This window comes from Tachysurus vachellii, chromosome 3 (assembly GCF_030014155.1).
Source record: "Tachysurus vachellii isolate PV-2020 chromosome 3, HZAU_Pvac_v1, whole genome shotgun sequence".
In the NCBI taxonomy this organism is placed as follows: domain Eukaryota; kingdom Metazoa; phylum Chordata; class Actinopteri; order Siluriformes; family Bagridae; genus Tachysurus; species Tachysurus vachellii.
Window position 1 is genome coordinate 7,246,952 of NC_083462.1, and position 21,292 is coordinate 7,268,243.

The following is a 21,292-nucleotide window of genomic DNA, read 5'->3' on the forward strand; positions in this document are numbered from 1 at the left end:
CGCGTTCTGTGCATTTGTGGATTTGAAACATTTCTAACGTCAAGACGTGCACAAGAATCCACAAATAGGTGGACTCCGCCCACCGTCTACTCCAGCCAATCGGACAACGGTCTCGTGTCGCTGACCAATCATGGCACGGTCTACCTCCAACCAATCACGTTCTGATTTACTCTCTCTTCACACTCCATTACAGACCGTTGTCCGATTGGCTGGAGTAGACGGTGGGCGGAGTCCACCTATTTGTGGATTCTTATTTGTGCATTTGTTCATTCATTCATTCATCTTCTACCGCTTATCCGAACTACCTCGGGTCACAGGGAGCCTCAGGCGTCATCGGGCATCAAGGCATGATACACCCTGGACGGAGTGCCAACCCATCGCAGGGCGCACACACACACACACACTCTCATTCACTCACGCAATCACACACTACGGACAATTTTCCAGAGATGCCAATCAACCTACCATGGAAACCCTCGGGAGAACATGCAAACTCCACACACACAAGGTGGAGGCGGGAATCGAACCCCGACCCTGGAGGTGTGAGGCGAACGTGCTAACCACTAAGCCACCGTGCCCCCTGTGCATTTGTTGATTTAAAAAATATTTGTGAAACTCTTTATATTTATTTGTGGATCATAGTATATTTATTCAGAATAACGAAACAATTCTGACCCCATAGTATAGCGTCCACAGTCAATTTGACCCGAACAGTAGCAAAGTGTCCGAATAGTGAATATAAACACTAGGGTTAAACAGCTTATTGTTGATAACAACTGACATTCACATCAAGGTCTGACCATTTAGAATTTTCATTCAAATACACAATAAATACATTTTCAAAGCTACATTGCTTTTGTGTCAGTCACTCTACATGCTGAATAAGGAATAACACTAAATAGAATATGTTGTTATATGAATAGGGAAGTGGGGGTGTATGGGATGTGGCACAAAGTTAAAGTGGAGTGTTGTTATCTCCACATGGTCAGTTCTATTTACACAATAGCCAACAACGATTGCAACAATTGCCAACAATTACAAATGTTAGATTAGAGTATTTCACTCCACCACAGTTCACCACTGATTTGTCAAGTTTCCTGGTTCAATTTCTTAATATTGGAGATTAGGTCATGGGTGTGTGATGATAGAATACTCAACATAATAAAATCCAACATGTCAAACCTTGTCTATCATCAACACCCAAAGCAATAGAGTTGTTTTCTTTTGGTTTATTGGAAGGTGTTTGTAGAGAAGATGTACCAGAGCAGAAATGGAGCAGACTTACTGTCTCACTCTGTGGGACTCTTACAGATGGGAAATTTGAGTGACACATTAGAAGTGTGAACTGCATAGTAAGAGAAAAAAAATCCCTGGTGAAAAGCTAAGATACTCCCAGCTTTGCAGTATTTCCAAAAGGCTTCAATAGCGATGCTACATTGGCACAATGGTTGTGTTGAGTCCTAGAGCTGTAAGCAAAAATCATCTTCTACATACCACCATATAAAATGATTTTTTGCTAAAGAGCTGGTTTTGTAATAATCCTTATGACCTGGTTTGCAGATGACAAATTTCAGATGACAAATAATTCTTATGACCTGGTTTGCAGATGACAAATTTTCTTGTCACCTCTGAGAGATGTTAAACAGGAATAACAGCCCACATCTGAGAAGACTCGCTTTAAGATACCATCATTCAGAGACCAGGGCAGAGTCAGATTCACCCTTGAAGGACAAACAACAGAAGAACATTTTTGTGTAAACAAAATTTGTGTTTCCTTTTTTTTTTAAACTTCTAATCATAAATTGTTAAATGTTAGCCCTGTAAATACTAGTAACTGAATGACTACCAATTTTTCATTTTTTTAACCTACATTCACGTAAACTAGCCAATGCTAAGCTTCAAATATTCGAGTGATTGTATTTTGTACTATATTATGTAATCTTTTATCAATCCTACTGAATGATACTGCAAAAAATGATATAGACAAAAATGAAAGAACAAAATTTCACATGGCTTGACCAGAGGTTTTCCTTGCACATCTCACTATTACACTTGAATACAACCTGAGCTTGAAATATGTCACTGTAGCAAAATCATATAAATCTCCTACCATATAAACACTTACATTACATTAATTTTTAACCCTTCATACTTACTCTTCCTGGAGTTAGATAGGTTGCTGAAATGAAGCACTCCATCCTTCTAATGGCTAAAGATTTGGGGTCCATGTCAGTCGAGGATGCTAACTAGTCATCTGTGAGATGATAAGCACGATGGCTTAGCATGAAAGTTGAAGGTTTGGAAATTGATATGTTTGAGCTAAGTGTACAGATGAGAAGGTGAAAGAGCTAAAGTACTAAAGTGACGCTGCATGTCTTTCATTATGTAGCGATGAAGCAGGGGCTTTAAAAAATCTTCACCACTTTCAGCAAGTAGTCACACAGCATTGTGGGAAACGTAAGAAACCGTCAACTAAAGTGAAGGCAGACTGACAGACCAACCGAAATGTTATATTTTTAATCAAAATAAATCCTGGATGCGTTTGAAGGTCACATGTTAAAATTAATAAATGCCTTGGAATTTCCTGTAGATCACGAGGAGAAGAAATGCACCAAAAATTTCATTCCTTTTTTCTTTATTTACAATAATACAGTGGCACTGACTGAGAAATGAAGAATCATATTATCTTGAATAATAGAAATAAAGTAAGCTATTCATTCAAATTTCCTTTTGAGTAACACATTAGCAAGTCCTTAATGATCTCATGCTGTTAGCACGGATAATAGTTGGGCTAGCTGGCTAATGCCGTGCAACGTTTTTAAAAATATAAAATAAACTCTGTTATTCATTTAAGAGCAAAGAAACTTAGTGGAAATTCTTTCACGTTAGATTTATGTTCTCTAAGGATCAATAATGAACGTGTAATTAAAAAACAAACAAACAAACAAACAAACAAAATGATGTTTTCGCAGTCATGGAATTGGAATTTTTTCATTTTTCAGTGGTACATTGGGAACATACAAATTCCTATATTCTGATTTTCAGTATGTTTGTACAACTGACTTCCTCCCAGTTTCAAAACAGATGGATGACAAAATGTATTCTGTTGTTTATAGCATGCAAACATAATTCCTTATACGTTAATACCTTTAGAAATGTAGGCTAATGTGAATGAAATATTAGGCACTGTTGCCTGCATGTGCACACACACACTCATATGCACACACACTCATATGCACACACACTCATATGCACACACACTCATATGCACACACACTCATATGCACACACACTCATATGCACACACACTCATATGCACACACACTCATATGCACACACACTCATATGCACACACACTCATATGCACACACACTCATATGCACACACACTCATATGCACACACACTCATATGCACACACACTCATGCACACACACTCATGCACACACACTCATGCACACACACTCATGCACACACACTCATGCACACACACTCATGCACACACACTCATGCACACACACTCATGCACACACACTCATACACACACACTCATGCACACACACTCATACACAAACACTCATACACAAACACACTTATATTTTTGTCATATACTAATTCTAAAAAAGTGTTTGTATAAAATCTCGAACAGCTTGGACATTATTCTAGATAGAATGAAAAAGCACGGAGTAGGTTTTTCATTCACATTCTGTTAGAATAATTCCTTATAAGCTTGTACATTAATACATTATGAGGTTCAAAAGAAAAAAAATCCACAGGACAAAAGACACCTGAGTTGTTCCCACAGTTCAAATCCGTAAACGTTTCAGCAAGAGCATGTGACCGAATACACCAGCTTTATAAGTTCAGATGCTAATGACCATCATGTGATATAGAATGTGCACTTTTTAATCACCAGGTGGCTCATGAGGACATGTGTTGCTGTATAAATATAAATCGATTATTATGTGCAGGGATTTGTTTGTGCTAGAGTGGAATAAGAATAAAAAAAGTCACCATTAAAGGATTAAAAAGTAGGAATTTTGTTAATCAATCCATTCCAAATCTTCTATTCAGATGTCAGGTGTTTGTAGTTTTGGAAGACAGGCGACAAAGCAGTTTCCAGGACTTTTTCATGTTTCTGTGTACAATCTTGCACTGGATTATCTGTTGTATTTAGAAAGTGAAATGATTCCAAATCACTCATCACCCACACTCCCAGGTCATGTGTGATCACTTCTGTTTCCCTTTTTTCTTTCTCGCCGCGCACTGAGCTCTCGCTCTACCTGCCGCCGTACAGGTGGATTTTGGCGACAGAGATGGTCTCGATGGACTCTTTCTGGCCCTTCTCATAGATGACGAAGATGTACTTCTTATCTTCGATGGAGTTGCCATAGAGAGACGTCATGGAGGAGTAGCCGCTCGGCCCAGCCCAGATCTGCATGGCCTCGTTTTCCCACGTCGTCCCGTTAGTAAAAGACCAGCGCAGAGTCATGTTTACCCCTAGAGTAGAGAAATGACACGTTACACATTAGACAACGGTGACACTTCCATTGAGTTAATTATACAGAGGCAATAATCTATATTAAAGAAAGGAAAGATTGTGCTGCATGATCTGAACCTATTCATAAAAAAATTTCATTTAAAAAATTATTTATTTAAGATCAACGGAAGTCTCCAGTGTCAGTGAAAAAAAGTGGAAATTGTTTAAAGCTGCTATATCATAAAAAGTTATAATAGAAACTTGCTAAACGTAGTAAACGTAATCCACTTCTGCTAGAACAGATTAAGCCCAAATGTTTTATACCTCACATTATAACTGCATGTAACTGCAAATCCTTTAAAATAATCTACAGTAAATAAAATTTGTGTAATATGTTTGTAATGATCAAGAAACAATTAACCTCAGTAGCCTGATTTAAAACACCATGCCTATGAATACGCACGATATGCAAATTGAAACGTCCCAAATGTAAAATGTCAAAATTCCTTGGTTACGTAGTAGAGTGTCCTGACCCCAGGTTCTCCCTCCTTACTCACTCTTCTGGGAGTTGGCCGGGTTGCTGAAGTACAGCACGTCTTCCTTCTGTAGAGCTCCAGCTGCCACCATGGGATCTACCAGTGTGTGGTCGAACCTCAGCTCCTCCACGGGCAGCGTCTCTCCTCCATCCAGGCTCCGCACCACCATCCTGCAGCAGCAGTGGTAGTTGTTTTGGTTCCGCACGTTGATCATGATGCTGCCGTCCTGCAGCTCCACCGGCTGGGGGTGAGATAAACATCAGAGTGACTAATATTGTTACATTTATAATATTTACTTAAGCATATAGCACAAAGAATAGTACTGGTTTTTCTCATATTCAGTACAGCAGCATGACTGCGGGTGTGACATCACTTTTATACAACATATCAACAATTAATATACAATTAATATGGAAGTTGACTGAACATTTTTTCCTTCCCGTTTCATACCTGACACTCATCAGGATTGAAGTCCTGGCTCTGTTTGGGCTGGTTATAAGGGATGCTCTTCAGTGAGCCTCCGTTCCTCCACGTCTGCCCGTGATCGTCGCTCAAGATACAGAAAACCCCGTCGCCCTCGATGGTGCCGTGACCACACACCACCAAACGACCTGCTGCTGGACTAAAACGTTTCTGCAGAAACACATTGTAAACGTGATCATGTGATTTAGGCATGGCTCTCTTAGCTCTGTTCCTGTCAGTCAAATTGAAGGAGGTGTGGCTTAGGTGCCTGTCAGTTAAAGTGAAGAGGGTGTGGTTTTGGTGCCTGTCAGTCAAACTGAAGGGGGTGTGGCTTCTATGCAAGCAATTCTTGTGTGATGCTTTGAGTTCTGATTAATGTTTCAAGAGTAAACAAAATGACTACTAAAAAAGCATGAAGAGCAGGAGTCCCACCTGAATGCCAAATCCTGGCCCAGGAGCAAAGCTCTTCACCCCAAGCTGGACAGAGAGATTGCGAGGAGTGCTCCAGCTTATACCATCATCCCAACTCTCCACTAACATGGTGCTCGAGGGGCTGCACTGGAATTGGTGGAAGCACAAAGAGTAGATGAGCATCACCGAGCCTTTTATCTCATCCACTACAACTGAACCAAGGTTCAAGCCATCGATCAGTATGCCATCGTCCACTATGAAGGATGTTGGAGACCAGGTAGCTCCTTGGGGTTGAAAGAAAGAAAAAAGTTTTACTAAAAAACATTTAATTTATGTATTTTCATACCAATTTAATGACATTTTTAGTTTGTCTGTGTAAACGAGCATGCTTCTTTACAAACCTCCGTCTGTGGAGCGTTTCATTGCAATGAACTTTGCCCCGATGTCTCCTGATGAGTCTTTCCTGGCCTCGGCAAAGGCCAGCAGACTTCCTCGTGAGGTAAACGTCAGCAGAGGGATCCGATACGTGTTCACATTGCCTGCTCCATCGCTCACCCACAGCAACTGCTCGTCGTAAATCAATGGCTTGATCTGCATCTGTAACAACAAACAATACAATAAAGACCAAAGTGTGACTGAAATAAAAGAAATGACTTTGCACTTTCGTTCCGGCCTTATGATGGTTATGGTAACAAAGATCCTGATAAACCATAAAACTGACATTTAAAAAAAGTGATTCCACAAATGCATGGTTTGAATTTGGATCACTGTCCTGTTAGACACACAACCCAAGTCACGAGCCAAAAAAAGCTACTCTGAAAAGCAGGTTTTCAGCTAACAACACTGCATCAGTGTGGAAAGGCCTGCAGGACATCACTAACCACAAGAGATCCGGATTCTCTTTGTTGACTTCAGTTCGGCTTTTAATACTATAATTCCGGATAGTCTCCACTCCAAACTCTTAAGGCTCAGTATACCCCCTTCCATCTGGATCACCAGCTTCCTGACAGGCAGGAAACAACAGGTGAGACTGGGAGGTGTTACCTCCAGCATTCGGACAATCAGCACTGGTGCTCCTCAGGGATGTGTCCTCTTCCCACTGCTATTCTCCCTCTAAAATAATGACTGCACTTCAAGTGTTAAACTGAAATTTGCAGATGATACTACGCTCATCGGTCTGCTCCAAGATGGCGATGATTTTGCATACCGGCAGGAGGTGAAGCGGCTGGTGCTATGGTGCAGTCAGAACAGCTTAGAGCTAAACACCCTCAAAACTGTGGAGATGATAGTAGACTATAGGAAAGACCCCTCAACACTACTCCCCCTCACAATATCCAACAGCCCGGTGTCATCTGTGGAGTCATTCAAGTTTCTGAGCACTACTATTTCCCAAGACCTGAAATGGGAGTGCAACATAAACTCCAGCAGCAACTAAACAGGACAGGAACAGACTGCAATGTACAGTTAAAACAGCAGAAAAAATAATTGGTGCCCCCCTGCCCCCTCCCGAGGACTTGTACCCTACAAGAGCCAGAAACCGGGCAGGAAAAATCACCACTGACTCTTCACACCCTGGACACAACCTCTTTCAGCTCCTCCCTTCTGGCAGGCACTAGAGAACTTGTATAGTATAGAGTTATTTATGTCTGTACTGTCTTGTATAGCAACAGCTATATATGGTTGAAATGACGATAAAAGCTTCTCGACTCAAAGAACACATAATATGCATACTCAAAAATTAAATATGCATACTTATTTTTAAGTTTATAGATTATAGCTATTTTAATGGAATTAATACTTTGCTATTTCTGCTTTCTTTCTCATTAATTCATGTCTGTATTGTCTTGTACAGTATAGTGTTATTTATGTCTGTATTGTACAGTATAGTGTTATTTATGTCTGTATTGTATAGTATAGTGTTATTTATGTCTGTATTGTATAGTATAGTGTTATTTATGTCTGTATTGTATAGTATAGTGTTATTTATGTCTGTATTGTCTTGTATAGTGTTATTTATGTCTGTACTGTCTTGTATAGTATAGTATAGTGTTATTTATGTCTGTATTGTCTTGTATAGTATAGTGTTATTTATGTCTGTATTGTCTTGTATAGTGTTATTTATGTCTGTATTGTATAGTATAGTGTTATTTATGTCTGTATTGTCTTGTATAGTATAGTGTTATTTATGTCTGTATTGTCTTGTATAGTATAGTGTTATTTATGTCTGTATTGTCTTGTATAGTGTTATTTATGTCTGTATTGTCTTGTATAGTGTTATTTATGTCTGTACTGTCTTGTATAGTATAGTGTCATTTATGTCTGTATTGTATAGTATAGTATTATTTATGTCTGTAAGGTCTTGTATAGTATAGTGTTATTTATGTCTGTATTGTCTTGTATAGTATAGTGTTATTTATGTCTGTATTGTATAGTATAGTGTTATTTATGTCTGTATTGTCTTGTATAGTATTATTTATGTCTGTATTGTATAGTATAGTGTTATTTATGTCTGTATTGTCTTGTATAGTATAGTATTATTTATGTCTGTATTGTATAGTATAGTATTATTTATGTCTGTAAGGTCTTGTATAGTATAGTGTTATGTATGTCTATTGTCTTGTATAGTATAGTGTTATTTATGTCTGTATTGTCTTGTATAGTATAGTGTTATTTATGTCTGTATTGTATAGTATAGTGTTATTTATGTCTGTATTGTCTTGTATAGTATTATTTATGTCTGTATTGTATAGTATAGTGTTATTTATGTCTGTATTGTCTTGTATAGTATAGTATTATTTATGTCTGTATTGTATAGTATAGTATTATTTATGTCTGTAAGGTCTTGTATAGTATAGTGTTATTTATGTCTGTATTGTATAGTATAGTGTTATTTATGTCTGTATTGTATAGTATAGTGTTATTTATGTCTGTATTGTCTTCTATAGTATTATTTATGTCTGTATTGTATAGTATAGTATTATTTATGTCTGTAAGGTCTTGTATAGTATAGTATTATTTATGTCTGTAAGGTCTTGTATAGTATAGTATTATTTATGTCTGTATTGTATAGTATAGTGTTATTTATGTCTGTATTATATAGTATAGTGTTATTTATGTCTGTATTGTCTTGTATAGTATAGTGTTATTTATGTCTGTATTGTCTTGTATAGTATAGTGTTATTTATGTCTGTATTGTCTTGTATAGTGTTATTTATGTCTGTATTGTCTTGTATAGTGTTATTTATGTCTGTACTGTCTTGTATAGTATTATTTATGTCTGTAAGGTCTTGTATAGTATAGTGTTATTTATGTCTGTATTGTATATTATAGTATTATTTATGTCTGTATTGTATATTATAGTATTATTTATGTCTGTATTGTATAGTATAGTGTTATTTATGTCTGTATTGTCTTGTATATTATAGTGTTATTTATGTCTGTATAGTATAGTATAGTGTTATTTATGTCTGTATTGTATAGTATAGTGTTATTTATGTCTGTATTGTATAGTATAGTATAGTGTTATTTATGTCTGTATTGTATAGTATAGTATAGTGTTATTTATGTCTGTATTGTCTTCTATAGTATAGTGTTATTTATGTCTGTACTTTTGAGAGTCACAAACAGCTGGAACCAAATTCCTTGTGTGTATAAACACACTTGGACAATAAACCTGATTCTGATTCTGAAGTCTTGTTATACTTTCATGCATAACATCCCTGTAGTCTGTGACACCAGGTGTCCTAATAAAGGTAAATCACATCATGACAAAAACCTCAGCTGAAATAACATAGTTATGATAAGGTGATTTGTTTTTATACCAAAAAAAAACCCTTTTATTTCTTCTTCCCCACTAGATGGTTGAAGACATTATGGTCCATTAAAGACCAAGCAGAACTATTTAACGTCTTTAACTACACAGATGTAGATTTTTTTTGCTTCTCCAAACACTCAGTAAAGATTCCATATGTTTATGTTACCTGTGAGTGTAGTGAAGACACCAGCAGGAACATCCAGAATAAACACATACACCGAAATAAACGCATCCTTCCTGTCTCCTTGACGTCTTGCTGCTTCTTTTACACTTTAATTTATTTAATTACTTAATTTACAAAGAGTTTCAGAAAGGAAGACCGTCGTCTGTTCACGTTCTCTGTTTTAACCTTGTCACATGATGCATGTGACGCTGGCGGTGGCCACGTGATCCGAGCAGCCTCGCTTTGCGTTGAGTAGTGTACCGGATGCGCGCACGATGCGCACAATGCGCAGAATCTCCATGTTCCCCTTTCTGTTTTTAAATTTTATTTAGCATTATTTTTAAATTAGAAAGTTACCACAGACATTCACATTTAGTGATACCATATTTAATAAGTTTCCCCCCCTCACCCTCACCTATGGGTCATTACACCTATATGTACAGGTTATACATCCCAAAAAAAAAAAGATCCCATATAAAATGTATTATTATTGTCTATAAGAATTGATCCTGAGGCAAAGCCAATTCAGGTGTGCAGCAGGTATTGTGAGGTATTCCTCAACACTCGGTTCGGTTCCTTCATGTGTGTAGACAGCGAGTGACAAATTGAACAACGCCATCCATCTTTAAAACCCTTGTTCTACAACTTTGTGTTCATTCAGCTAGTGAGATTACACCGTGATGTTGGGATGATGTTGTTGGAGTTCCAGTTCATACCAAAGGTGTTCACTGGGGTTGAGACAGAATCAGGGCACAGTGCAGGACACTTTAGTTCTTACAATCCGGTCTTAACACACCATGTTATCATGGAGTTCATGGGCTTTGTGCACAGGGGCATTGTCATGCTGGAACAGCGATTGGGTCTCTGAAGTACATTCAACTTAGCCGCAACAGTACGGGGATGACCGACATCCCTACAGCTTTGCTGTTCCATATATAGTTTACATGACAGCTCATCCTGTCTTGAAGTGGATGTGTTAGAGCAGGAAAAAACATTCAAATATACAGGGATGGGGTTACTCCAGGATCACGGTTGAGAACCTGCATGTTATTCCAAACTGTTTGACTGCAAGATCAGCAGTGCTGTAAAACACTCCCTTTATTCAATGTATTATCATATAATGGCCTATAGGTCACATACACCTTTCAATCAGTCAAAACATGTTACTAAAATGCTGGCAAAGTTCCTAATAAAATAGCCAGAGTACATCACAGGTATAAAGTCCAGCACAGATATATGTGTCAGTCTGGGGAAATGTTCTATTAAGCAGAACAGAAGAAAACAAAAGTAAATGAAGTAAGTGATTATTTCAGCACTGCACTGATATTAGAGTAAACAGAGATATATGGAATGAAGAAACAAGGACGAGGCTCGTGTTTTAATAATTCTGTGAGTGACCGTTAACTCAGCTGATGTGGATAATGCTGGTACTCAGAACTACTGTAACTTCCCAATGTAAATGTGTAGCTCTTTAAAATCTAAAGTACATTTAAAAAGGACAAGTTTGAATACGTAAAACAAGGCACCGTCAACCTTCAGCTAAATGGCAATGAAAACCTTTAATGCAATGAAAAAACTTTTTTTTTACGTTGATATAACCGATGATATTTTTAGACTTCAACATGAGGTTGATTAGCAGGGTATATATTTTAATCAAATATCAGCACACACTTGCAAAATTCATAAAATGTTCCTGAATATTTATGTATGACCAGATCTCATTGGTACCTAGAACGTCACTAGTCTGCGGGTGTTTAGTAATCTGTACCTCAAGGTGGCAGCAATAAGACGTATTCGTTATTAAGCAGCATGCAAACATTAGAGTCCACGTCATATACATGTAGCTACACATAGTCTATTGGCCATTATGTCTGGTTATTAAAAAATAAATGAATAAATAAATAAAAATTCCTATACTGATCATTGCACATTTGCTGCTACAAGCTTCACAATGTGCAAATGATCACCAGGTCCACCAGGTATTACAACAGTACTGGTCCTTTTCCATCGGTGGATCGTTGGAAAGAGGAAGACAAACATATTGGCATTCTGTATTAGAATTATTTATATCAGTGTGTGACTATAAAGCTGAAGTAGGCAAACAAGTTCCTTTAAGTCGTGGTTAGGCCTAACCGCACAGCATTCAGCAGAAATCCCCTCGAAGGGACATAATATTGACAAGTCAGACACACATGATCACCAACCCAAAGGTGATGACGAGTTAATTTAATGGACAGAATTTGATTAAAGAATGGCTCGATATATTTTCTTCTCAGTCACGTTTTGGTTAAGACATTCCCAAGTCTCAGTGACGCAGCAATGTTTAAGAATAATCACGGTTTTCAATCGTACGCCGCATTGAGAAGTGTTCTCAGTTCCTTGGGTCATGTGGATCCTAGTCACATGCTGTGGTGAGAAAGAGAAAGAGGAAAGAAAGACTGATGATATAACAAGAGAAGAAAAACAGGGGGAGGGCTGCTGCTAAGGTGTCATAGAAGCACAAAGCAGGAAGTGATGCCAAGCCCAGAGAGAAAGAGAGTGGCAGAGAGCGGAATTTGCAGAGCACATAAGAAAGAATGAAGAAAATCTAGACAGCGAATAAAATAGTGAAGAAGTTAAGAACCTGATAGTCGAGTAGGTGGAGCTGGCAAAAAAGGACTAAATTACAGTAAAGGCATGCGAAGAAGAAAAAAAGAAAGCAAAATGCAACAGTGATGAAAGAAATGGACTAGTCTTCATCACCCAATCATAGTTATAATGTGCGTTTAGTTTCCTGACAGTTAGCAGCGGTAAGTAAGCATGAGGTGTAAAGAGAGAGTGTGAGAGAGAATGAGATGGTGTGATGCTGCATTTTACTCAGTGGTCTTTTCCGTTCTCTTTATGGTGCTTTGTTTCTCATTCACAGATCGTGAGGTGTTGGAGATCAGCAAGTGTTGGGCATATGGTGCTGTGCTGACTGCTTCATCTGCAGTGCAGTAAGTTTTAATCTTATTCATATCACTGCATGGGAGAACTGAGATTTATAACTTAAAGCAGGAAAGATACAGGAATTATGCATCCTTAGGTTGTAGCTGTTCTCACTTCCCTACACGGAAAATTCTTCCAACAACGATTATGAACTATTCATTCAGGTTAAAAAGGAAGTTAATGTAAGAAAGTACACTGAGATTTATATGTTGAAACATTTAACAAAGCTATAAAAGAAGAAGTGTTTCAGGGCGATATTTCCTGTTCTGTTTTGCTTCATGACTGAACATGTCTACTTTTTGCAAAACTCCAGCATAAACAAAAGCCCTTGGGTCCCTTTGGGAAATGGTGAGAATCCAGAATAAAGTCCCAGAGTTCATTATAGAGTTGTTGTGGAATCTCCAGCTAAAGTGTGAATGATGTGAGCAAGATGAAGGAAGAGCTTTGTCTGCCAGGAAGAAGAAAATATCAGCTGAACAGTCGCTGATGTTCATATGATGCATGTGTGATTCAGTTGGATTGTGAAGACAGATAATGACCCATGCTCTTGTTTGATCTTCCACAGTGATTTAATTCTGATCTCTAAAATCATACTCTGGAAATATTTTTGTATATATCTGATTTCTAATAAATCAGACAGGTTATTTATGTGGTGACATTTTCTCAGCATGGCGGACAGGGCCGGTCAGCGGGACAGAGACAGGTGTGATCCTGAATCGGGGATGTCGACGGAAAACACCCGAGTGCACAGAACAAACGGCAGAAAGTCCACATGGACAAACGGTATGTTGCACTCACATGACACGTCCTGCGTTGGGAGTTCCCAGCTCTGAGGTGCAACGGCTGTCGAAACTAGTATTAAACTTCATGGTTTTTAACAGTTTCACATTAATGCATTCATTTTATATTTATGGAACAAAATAATTTAGGTTTTAAAGAGTCTTCTCATGTCTAGGAAGACAAGAACTTAGAGTACTCAATACTACAAACTCAAAGGCAAGGATAATAAGTATTGTAGAAAAGTCAGTATCATACATTCGCTGTTATAGGAAAATAATCAGTACCTGTGTAGTGACCCTAGTAGTGATCTTACATGTTTAACAACAAGCTATTTAACTTTTTTTTTTTATAAATGTTCATTGCCTTTGTGAATAATTTTATAACACTCAACTGTTTCTTAACATTATGAAAGGAAATACTATGTGTTAAGCATTTACACCAAAAAGAGTGGATTTGCCTGGTTACTGATAATAGCACAAGGTGTCACAGACCTGTACTTACAAAAAATAATAAACACATCTACACATTTTGTTCACACAATCATTTCATATTTATTTTTCGACTCATATTTCTGTTAAAGAACCACAGAGTTAGTTGATTGAGATAAAGAAGTCACACAGTTGAAGTCTCACATTGACAGTTTAGAGCTGTTTTAAAGCAAGTGATAACAGCTAGTGTGTGACTTACATGACATTCAATGTAAGTGGAAAAAAGTTTAATGAGTCATTCGTCAATATAACGACTTCAATTCCCTATGGATTACAAGGAATAAAGCACTTTGGGGAATGCTGATATGGGAAAATAATAAACTTTGGTGTAGTAACAGTGACACCGTTTTATGTTGGGATTCATCACACCACCTGCCGTTGTTTTCCTATTTACACATATTGTGTAGTTTTATACGTATGTATGTAGTTCGGTCGTAGTTGAAATTTGAATTTTCTTCTTGAAGTGAATGTCCATTTTCAATGTCCCCGTGTGTGTTTTTATCAGGTCAGTGTATAGTGGCCGTATCCGCACCCTCTATATTAACACCAAGCTTCGACCTGCAACTCTGCAGGACACAGCTGGAAGAAGAAGGCTTCCATGTTAGTATTTTCAACTGTCTGTCCTTTAAGATCGTAAACAAACAACCTCAATCTAGGAAGTTTTAGTAAGTCTGATCCCAGGCCCAAATGTGGCTTGCTGCTTTTATATTAGAAACACAGTTGGATAAAATATGAGATAATCAACAGAATGATGTTTAGTCATGGCTACAGACAACAGGGGAAATTTCCAAAGCGCTGGAATCCAATAAACCTGACTATAACATGGGATGTGGTAGCCTAGTGGTTAAGGTGTTGGGCTAACAATCAGAAGGTTGTGAGTTTGATTCCGACGTCCACCAAGCTGCCACTGCTGGGCCCCTGAGCATGGCCCTTAACCCTCAATTGCTCAGTTGTATAAAAATGAGATAAAAATATAAGTTGTTCTGGATAAGGGTGTCTGCTAAATGCTGTAAATGTAACATCAATATATAGACATGATATTTTGGACCCCAGTTTTCAGGGAAATAAATATTTCCCATATACAATATTATACTGTATATTACAATGCCACTATTCTCTCTGTTCTAACAAGATCCCTGTCGAGGACTTTGAGACTCCTCTAAGAACAGTGCTGGAATCATCTTCCATCAGAAGATACTTGTTCTTCAACTCATCTCTGTTTCATTTCATCATGGCCCCAGTAAGAAGAAAATGTGCAAATCACTGATAGAAAGAATTAAAAAAAATAAAAAAATCAAATGTAGCCAAGACATGATTAGTGTCTTATGCTTGTTTCTTTTACTTTACACTGGAAAATTTTCCAATTTTTCCATAAATAAACGCAAAACTGTTCATACACTCGCTTAACATAGCATAGCTACATAATCTACGAGAAGTGTTTGGTAAAATAGTATGAAATATCTGTATTTACAGACATGTGAAGAAAAAAGACAAATAAAAAAAGTCATTGTGCTTTCCAAGATGGCTGCCTTTAAAACATCGCAGTGCTCAGCCACACTGAGTTTTTGTTCTTTTTATAGAATGCTGTAATTCACACTTTGTTTCAAACCACATCGGAGAGTCTGCGAAACATAACTGAAGAACTGTGAGTGTGTTCAGAGAGATAGATGTTGTGTGAAATCGTTTCAGATTTGCATCACATTAGCCTCGGGTTTCCAGAGCAAAATTTAAAAAGAAATCAAACATTGTACACCAAACATGTCTTGTCTTGACTTGGGTGAATGTGGTTTTAGATTAAAAGGTATCTAGGCCTGTTCTCAGCAGACCAGATCTTAAGAACTGGATATGATCCATGGTTACGCAACTCGCTGCACTGCTATAACTTAAATCATTTAAATGAATCATGATTCGTTTAAAACGACTTACAGCTCATTCTTATGACTCATAATTCATTCATGTCTGTTTTGGTGCTTGCTGCAGTTATGTGGAATTTGCAAAAGCGAGAGTCGTTCATCTTTCAGAAGGTCACGGTGTGTGTGCATTTGCGTGATGTGAATGGTTTCTCTCGGCAGATCGTGTACATGGTGCTGTGGTTCGCCATGTACTCCAGCCTGCACCGTTACCTCAGTGAGAGCGTCATGAAGCTCTGGGTTCTGTGTCTGTGTGTGAGCCTTGTTGTTGTCGTCATCACCGTCGCCATCGTCCTCGTCTTCCACTACAACAACAAAGAGGCAGGACATTGTTTTGTTTATATGCCTTTGTTCATTATTAAACATGCAGTTTGTTATGTTTAAAAGTGTTTCTCTTACTATATGGCAATACTTCCTTGCTTATAGATCAGATACAGCTTGTATAGTTTGCAAGCACTGATTAAAGACTGCTGTTGTGATTTTTGGCTTAGATCAATGTGAATACCGACGTGCGTCTGGTGCGAGTGAACGAACGGCTCATCAGCCACAGTCTGCTCCTAGGGGTAGCGGACTGGATTGAAAAGTGCACTGGAAAAATGCAGGTAACGTTCAGTTACAAGAGAAAACCTAAAAAGTCAAGTGACTGTGTGTTAGCTATGTGCTCTATCGGTGGAGTTTGTTTCATCAACTGAAATTATGGATCTGTTATGGATCTGTCCAGAAATTTAACTTGACCAAGTAAAACATTTTGTGAAAATTCATGAAGGTAGAGTTACATACTGTAAGATGTTCACAAGTATCTGGATGAGCAACTAATACGAGTTAATTGTGACAGCGGTTAGTGTTTAATACTTCACCACTTCACCTCTTCTCTCTCTCTCTCTCTCTCTCTCTCTCTCTCTCTCTCTCTCTCTCTCACACTTTTTCTCTCTCCCTCAGCTTTGTTGTGTGTTCTGGGATTTGGGTCCATGTCTGCAAACCTTGAGTGAGACTTTAGAGGAGCTGGACTTGATCAAAGATGAGATAAAGGTTTGTAGATTTGTACTTCTAAACAACATTACAATCCCAACGTGTTCTGTTTAAGAAGTTTAAGGCAGGACATATATACAAATAGTGTTGGACATACATGGACTTAGAAATATGCTCAGATATTGAATGTGAACATTTTCACAATTATAAAAATTAAGAACAAATCTTTTTCTAATTTACTCTCTAGAACAAACTGAAGAAGAGAATGTCCCACCTCACTGTAGTGGCTGAAATCCCACCTCCTGAGCCTGATGCTGGAGAGATCAGTGAGGAACCTGATGAAGAACACCTCTTGCTAGGAGGGGGCAAAAAGAACCACGCTTCAACCAAGAAAAGAGAAGAAATTATACTGACCCAAACATTTACTCTGTTACCAGACTTCACCCTCTCATATCAGGTAAAGAGGTGCAGAGAGAGACGTTCATTTCCGTGTTTCACTTATGATCTTGATTATAAATAACACCACTGTCATAGCAAGCAGAATTCACTGAAGTGAGCGAGTGTGTAGGTGAACGTGAGACATTACCCAGCTGCTCCTAAGCTGTACTTAGCTTTTCTATAAATAAGAATGTCCTCTACATTGATGTGAATAAGAAAGAAGCAAATTATAGTCTGAAAATATGGTACAGAGATAGCACCGTTGTGTAGAAGGTAGTATTGGTGCCTATAAATGTAATCTTGAGGGCCCCTGGTTCTAGCTTGGGTTACCAAGGTGTATATGCTCTCTGAAACCATGACCTTAACGATGAAGTGTTTACCGAAGATGAATGAATAATACATTATTTGTACTCATGGTTGACTTGTTTGTTTGTGTGTGCTCCCAGGACATTGCAAACCACCTTTTGATGATATACAGTGCTGTCTATGTGAAGCTGCTGGTATCAGAAAGACTTCCCAGCTCCTCAGTTCACCATCTAGATTCAGAGAGGAATCACTGCACAATGGCATCACTGTGTCTTTGTCAGTATGTACAATACAAACTTCTGCAGTAGAGAGACTCAAACTGGGAAAGACTGCCCACAATGCATTTCTGTAGCACTCTCTGTTCTTTATTAAATTATTTTTTTAAGCTGCTTTGTGAAATACATATATATTTCCTTATTTTAAGTGGTGCATTGTGATGTTATAGCCTGGGTATTACATAAAGGTTGTGTAAGAGGAGAGAGAGAGAGAGAGAGAGAAAGAGAGAGAGAGTCACTGATGCATTTCAGAGATTATGCTCAGGCTGTCAGTATGAATCAGAAATCGAGTCATTGAATCTGTACAGAACTGCATGTGGTGGAAAAAGCTTATTCTAATTCAGCAGAGCATATGACAAAACAGCTTATTAGAGAACAAGGGAGTCTAACGGCAAAAACGAAACCAGCACAGTGCAATGTTACATAATGCAGCAAAAAGGATACCAGTAACGCAATGTAAAAGCACATGGATGCAAGGATCACAGTGCAATGTGTTTCGGTGAATAATGCAATAAAATGTTACAGCAGACGAAGAATGAAAGCACACTGTAGTATTACACAGGACAGGAATTAAGGCAGAATAGTGAAAGGTAATACAGGACAGGGAGGAAGCCAGTATAGTAAAAGGTAAAACTGGACACACAGTGAAATGTAATAGCACACACAAGAAGGCAGTATAGCAAAAGGCAATACATTACAGGGAGGAAGCCAGTATAGTGAAAAGTAAAACAGGTCAGGGAGGCAAACCACACAGTGTAATGCAACAAAGCACAGAAAAGAATGCAACACTGCACAATGTATTTTAATACAGCATTGTGTGATATAACATACCTCAGGGAAGAAGGCAGCACAGTGTAATGTAACATAGCACAGGGAAGAAGGCAGCACAATGTAATGTAACACAGTAAAGTGTAATGTAATACAGCACAGCGTAATGTAACACAGCACAGCGTAATGTAACACAGCACAGTGTAATGTAACACAGCACAGCGTAATGTAACATAGCAGAGTGTAATGTAATACAACATAGTGTAATGTAATACAACATAGTGTAATGTAATACAGCACAGCGTAATGTAACACAGCACAGCGTAATGTAACACAGCAAAGTGTAATGTAACACAGCACAGCGTAATGTAACACAGCACAGCGTAATGTAACACAGCACACTGTAATGTAACACAGCACAATGTAATGTAACACAGCACACTGTAATGTAACACAGCACACTGTAATGTAACACAGCACAATGTAATGTAACACAGCACAGTGTAATTTAAAACAGCACAGTGTAGTGTAACACAGCACAGTGTAATGTAACACAACACAGTGTAATTTAAAACAGCACAGTGTAATGTATCACAGCACAGTGTAATGTAACACAGCAAAGCGTAATGCGTAACAGTATAGTGTAACACAGCACAGTGTAATGTAATACAGCAAAGCGTAATGTAACACAGCACAGTGTAATGTAACACAGCAAAGTGTAATGTAACACAGCACAGCGTAATGTAACACAGCACAGCGTAATGTAACACAGCACACTGTAATGTAACACAGCACAATGTAATGTAACACAGCACACTGTAATGTAACACAGCACACTGTAATGTAACACAGCACAATGTAATGTAACACAGCACAGTGTAATTTAAAACAGCACAGTGTAGTGTAACACAGCACAGTGTAATGTAACACAACACAGTGTAATTTAAAACAGCACAGTGTAATGTATCACAGCACAGTGTAATGTAACACAGCAAAGCGTAATGCGTAACAGTATAGTGTAACACAGCACAGTGTAATGTAATACAGCAAAGCGTAATGTAACACAGCACAGCGTAATGTAACACAGCACAGTAGTGTAACACAGCACAGTGTAATGTAACACAGCACAGTGTAATGTAACACAGCACAGTGTAATGTAATACAGCAAAGCGTAATGTAACACAGCACAGTGTAATGTAACACAACACAGTGTAGTGTAACACAGCACAGTGTAATGTAATACAGCAAAGCGTAATGTAACACAGCACAGCGTAATGTAACACAGCACAGTAGTGTAACACAGCACAGTGTAATGTAACACAGCACAGTGTAATGTAACACAGCACAGTAGTGTAACACAGCACAGCGTAATGTAACACAGCACACTGTAATGTAACACAGCACAATGTAATGTAACACAGCACACTGTAATGTAACACAGCACAGCGTAATGTAACACAGCACAGCGTAATGTAATTAGCACACTGTAATGTAACACAGCACAGCGTAATGTAACACAGCACAGCGTAATGTAACACAGCACACTGTAATGTAACACAGCACAATGTAATGTAACACAGCACACTGTAATGTAACACAGCACACTGTAATGTAACACAGCACAATGTAATGTAACACAGCACAGTGTAATGTAACACAGCACAGTGTAGTGTAACACAGCACAGTGTAATGTAACACAACACAGTGTAATTTAAAACAGCACAGTGTAATGTATCACAGCACAGTGTAATGTAACACAGCAAAGCGTAATGCGTAACAGTGTAGTGTAACACAGCACAGTGTAATGTAATACAGCAAAGCGTAATGTAACACAGCACAGCGTAATGTAACACAGCACAGTAGTGTAACACAGCACAGTGTAATGTAACACAGCACAGTGTAATGTAACACAGCACAGTGTAATGTAATACAGCAAAGAGTAATGTAACACAGCACAGTGTAATGTAACACAACACAGTGTAGTGTAACACAGCACAGTGTAATGTAATACAGCAAAGCGTAATGTAACACAGCACAGCGTAATGTAACACAGCACAGTAGTGTAACACAGCACAGTGTAATGTAACACAGCACAGTGTAATGTAACACAGCACAGTGTAATGTAACACAGCACAGTGTAATGTAACACAGCACAGTGTAATGTAACACAGCACAGTAGTGTAACACAGTGCAGCATAATGTAACACAGCACAGTGTAATGTAAAACAGCACAGTGTAATGTAACACAGCAAAGCGTAATGTAACACAGTGCAGCATAATGTAACACAGTGCAGCATAATGTAACACAGTGCAGCATAATGTAACACAGCGCAGTGTAATGTAAAACAGCACAGTGTAATGTAACACAGCACATCGTAATGTAACACAGCAAAGCATAATGTAACACAGCAAAGCGTAATGTAACACAGCACAGTGTAATGTATCACAGCACAGTGTAATGTAACACAGTGCAGCATAATGTAACACAGTGCAGCATAATGTAACACAGCGCAGTGTAATGTAAAAC

General features: G+C 38.2%; 2 protein-coding genes across 2 annotated transcripts; one reads left to right on the plus strand and one right to left on the minus strand.

Annotated features, from left to right (window-relative positions):
* Positions 1-2,618: 2,618 nt before the first annotated feature.
* On the minus strand, positions 2,619-10,052 carry neu1 (neuraminidase 1). Its single transcript, XM_060865588.1, has 6 exons — positions 9,868-10,052; positions 6,289-6,484; positions 5,909-6,171; positions 5,465-5,647; positions 5,036-5,255; positions 2,619-4,498 (listed from the first exon to the last, which is right to left on the minus strand). Exons 1-6 carry the CDS (start codon positions 9,931-9,933, stop codon positions 4,278-4,280), a joined length of 1,149 nt encoding a protein of 382 aa, XP_060721571.1. The 5' UTR covers positions 9,934-10,052; the 3' UTR covers positions 2,619-4,277.
* Positions 10,053-10,669: 617 nt separating this feature from the next.
* Positions 10,670-18,112, plus strand: tmem268 (transmembrane protein 268). The gene is made up of 10 exons (XM_060864813.1): positions 10,670-10,724; positions 12,770-12,839; positions 13,499-13,614; positions 14,605-14,699; positions 15,232-15,339; positions 16,172-16,330; positions 16,501-16,611; positions 16,949-17,038; positions 17,226-17,435; positions 17,863-18,112. The coding sequence occupies exons 1-10, from the start codon at positions 10,670-10,672 to the stop codon at positions 18,028-18,030; spliced, it is 1,182 nt and encodes a 393-aa protein (XP_060720796.1). The 3' UTR covers positions 18,031-18,112.
* The last annotated feature ends 3,180 nt before the right edge of the window (positions 18,113-21,292 follow it).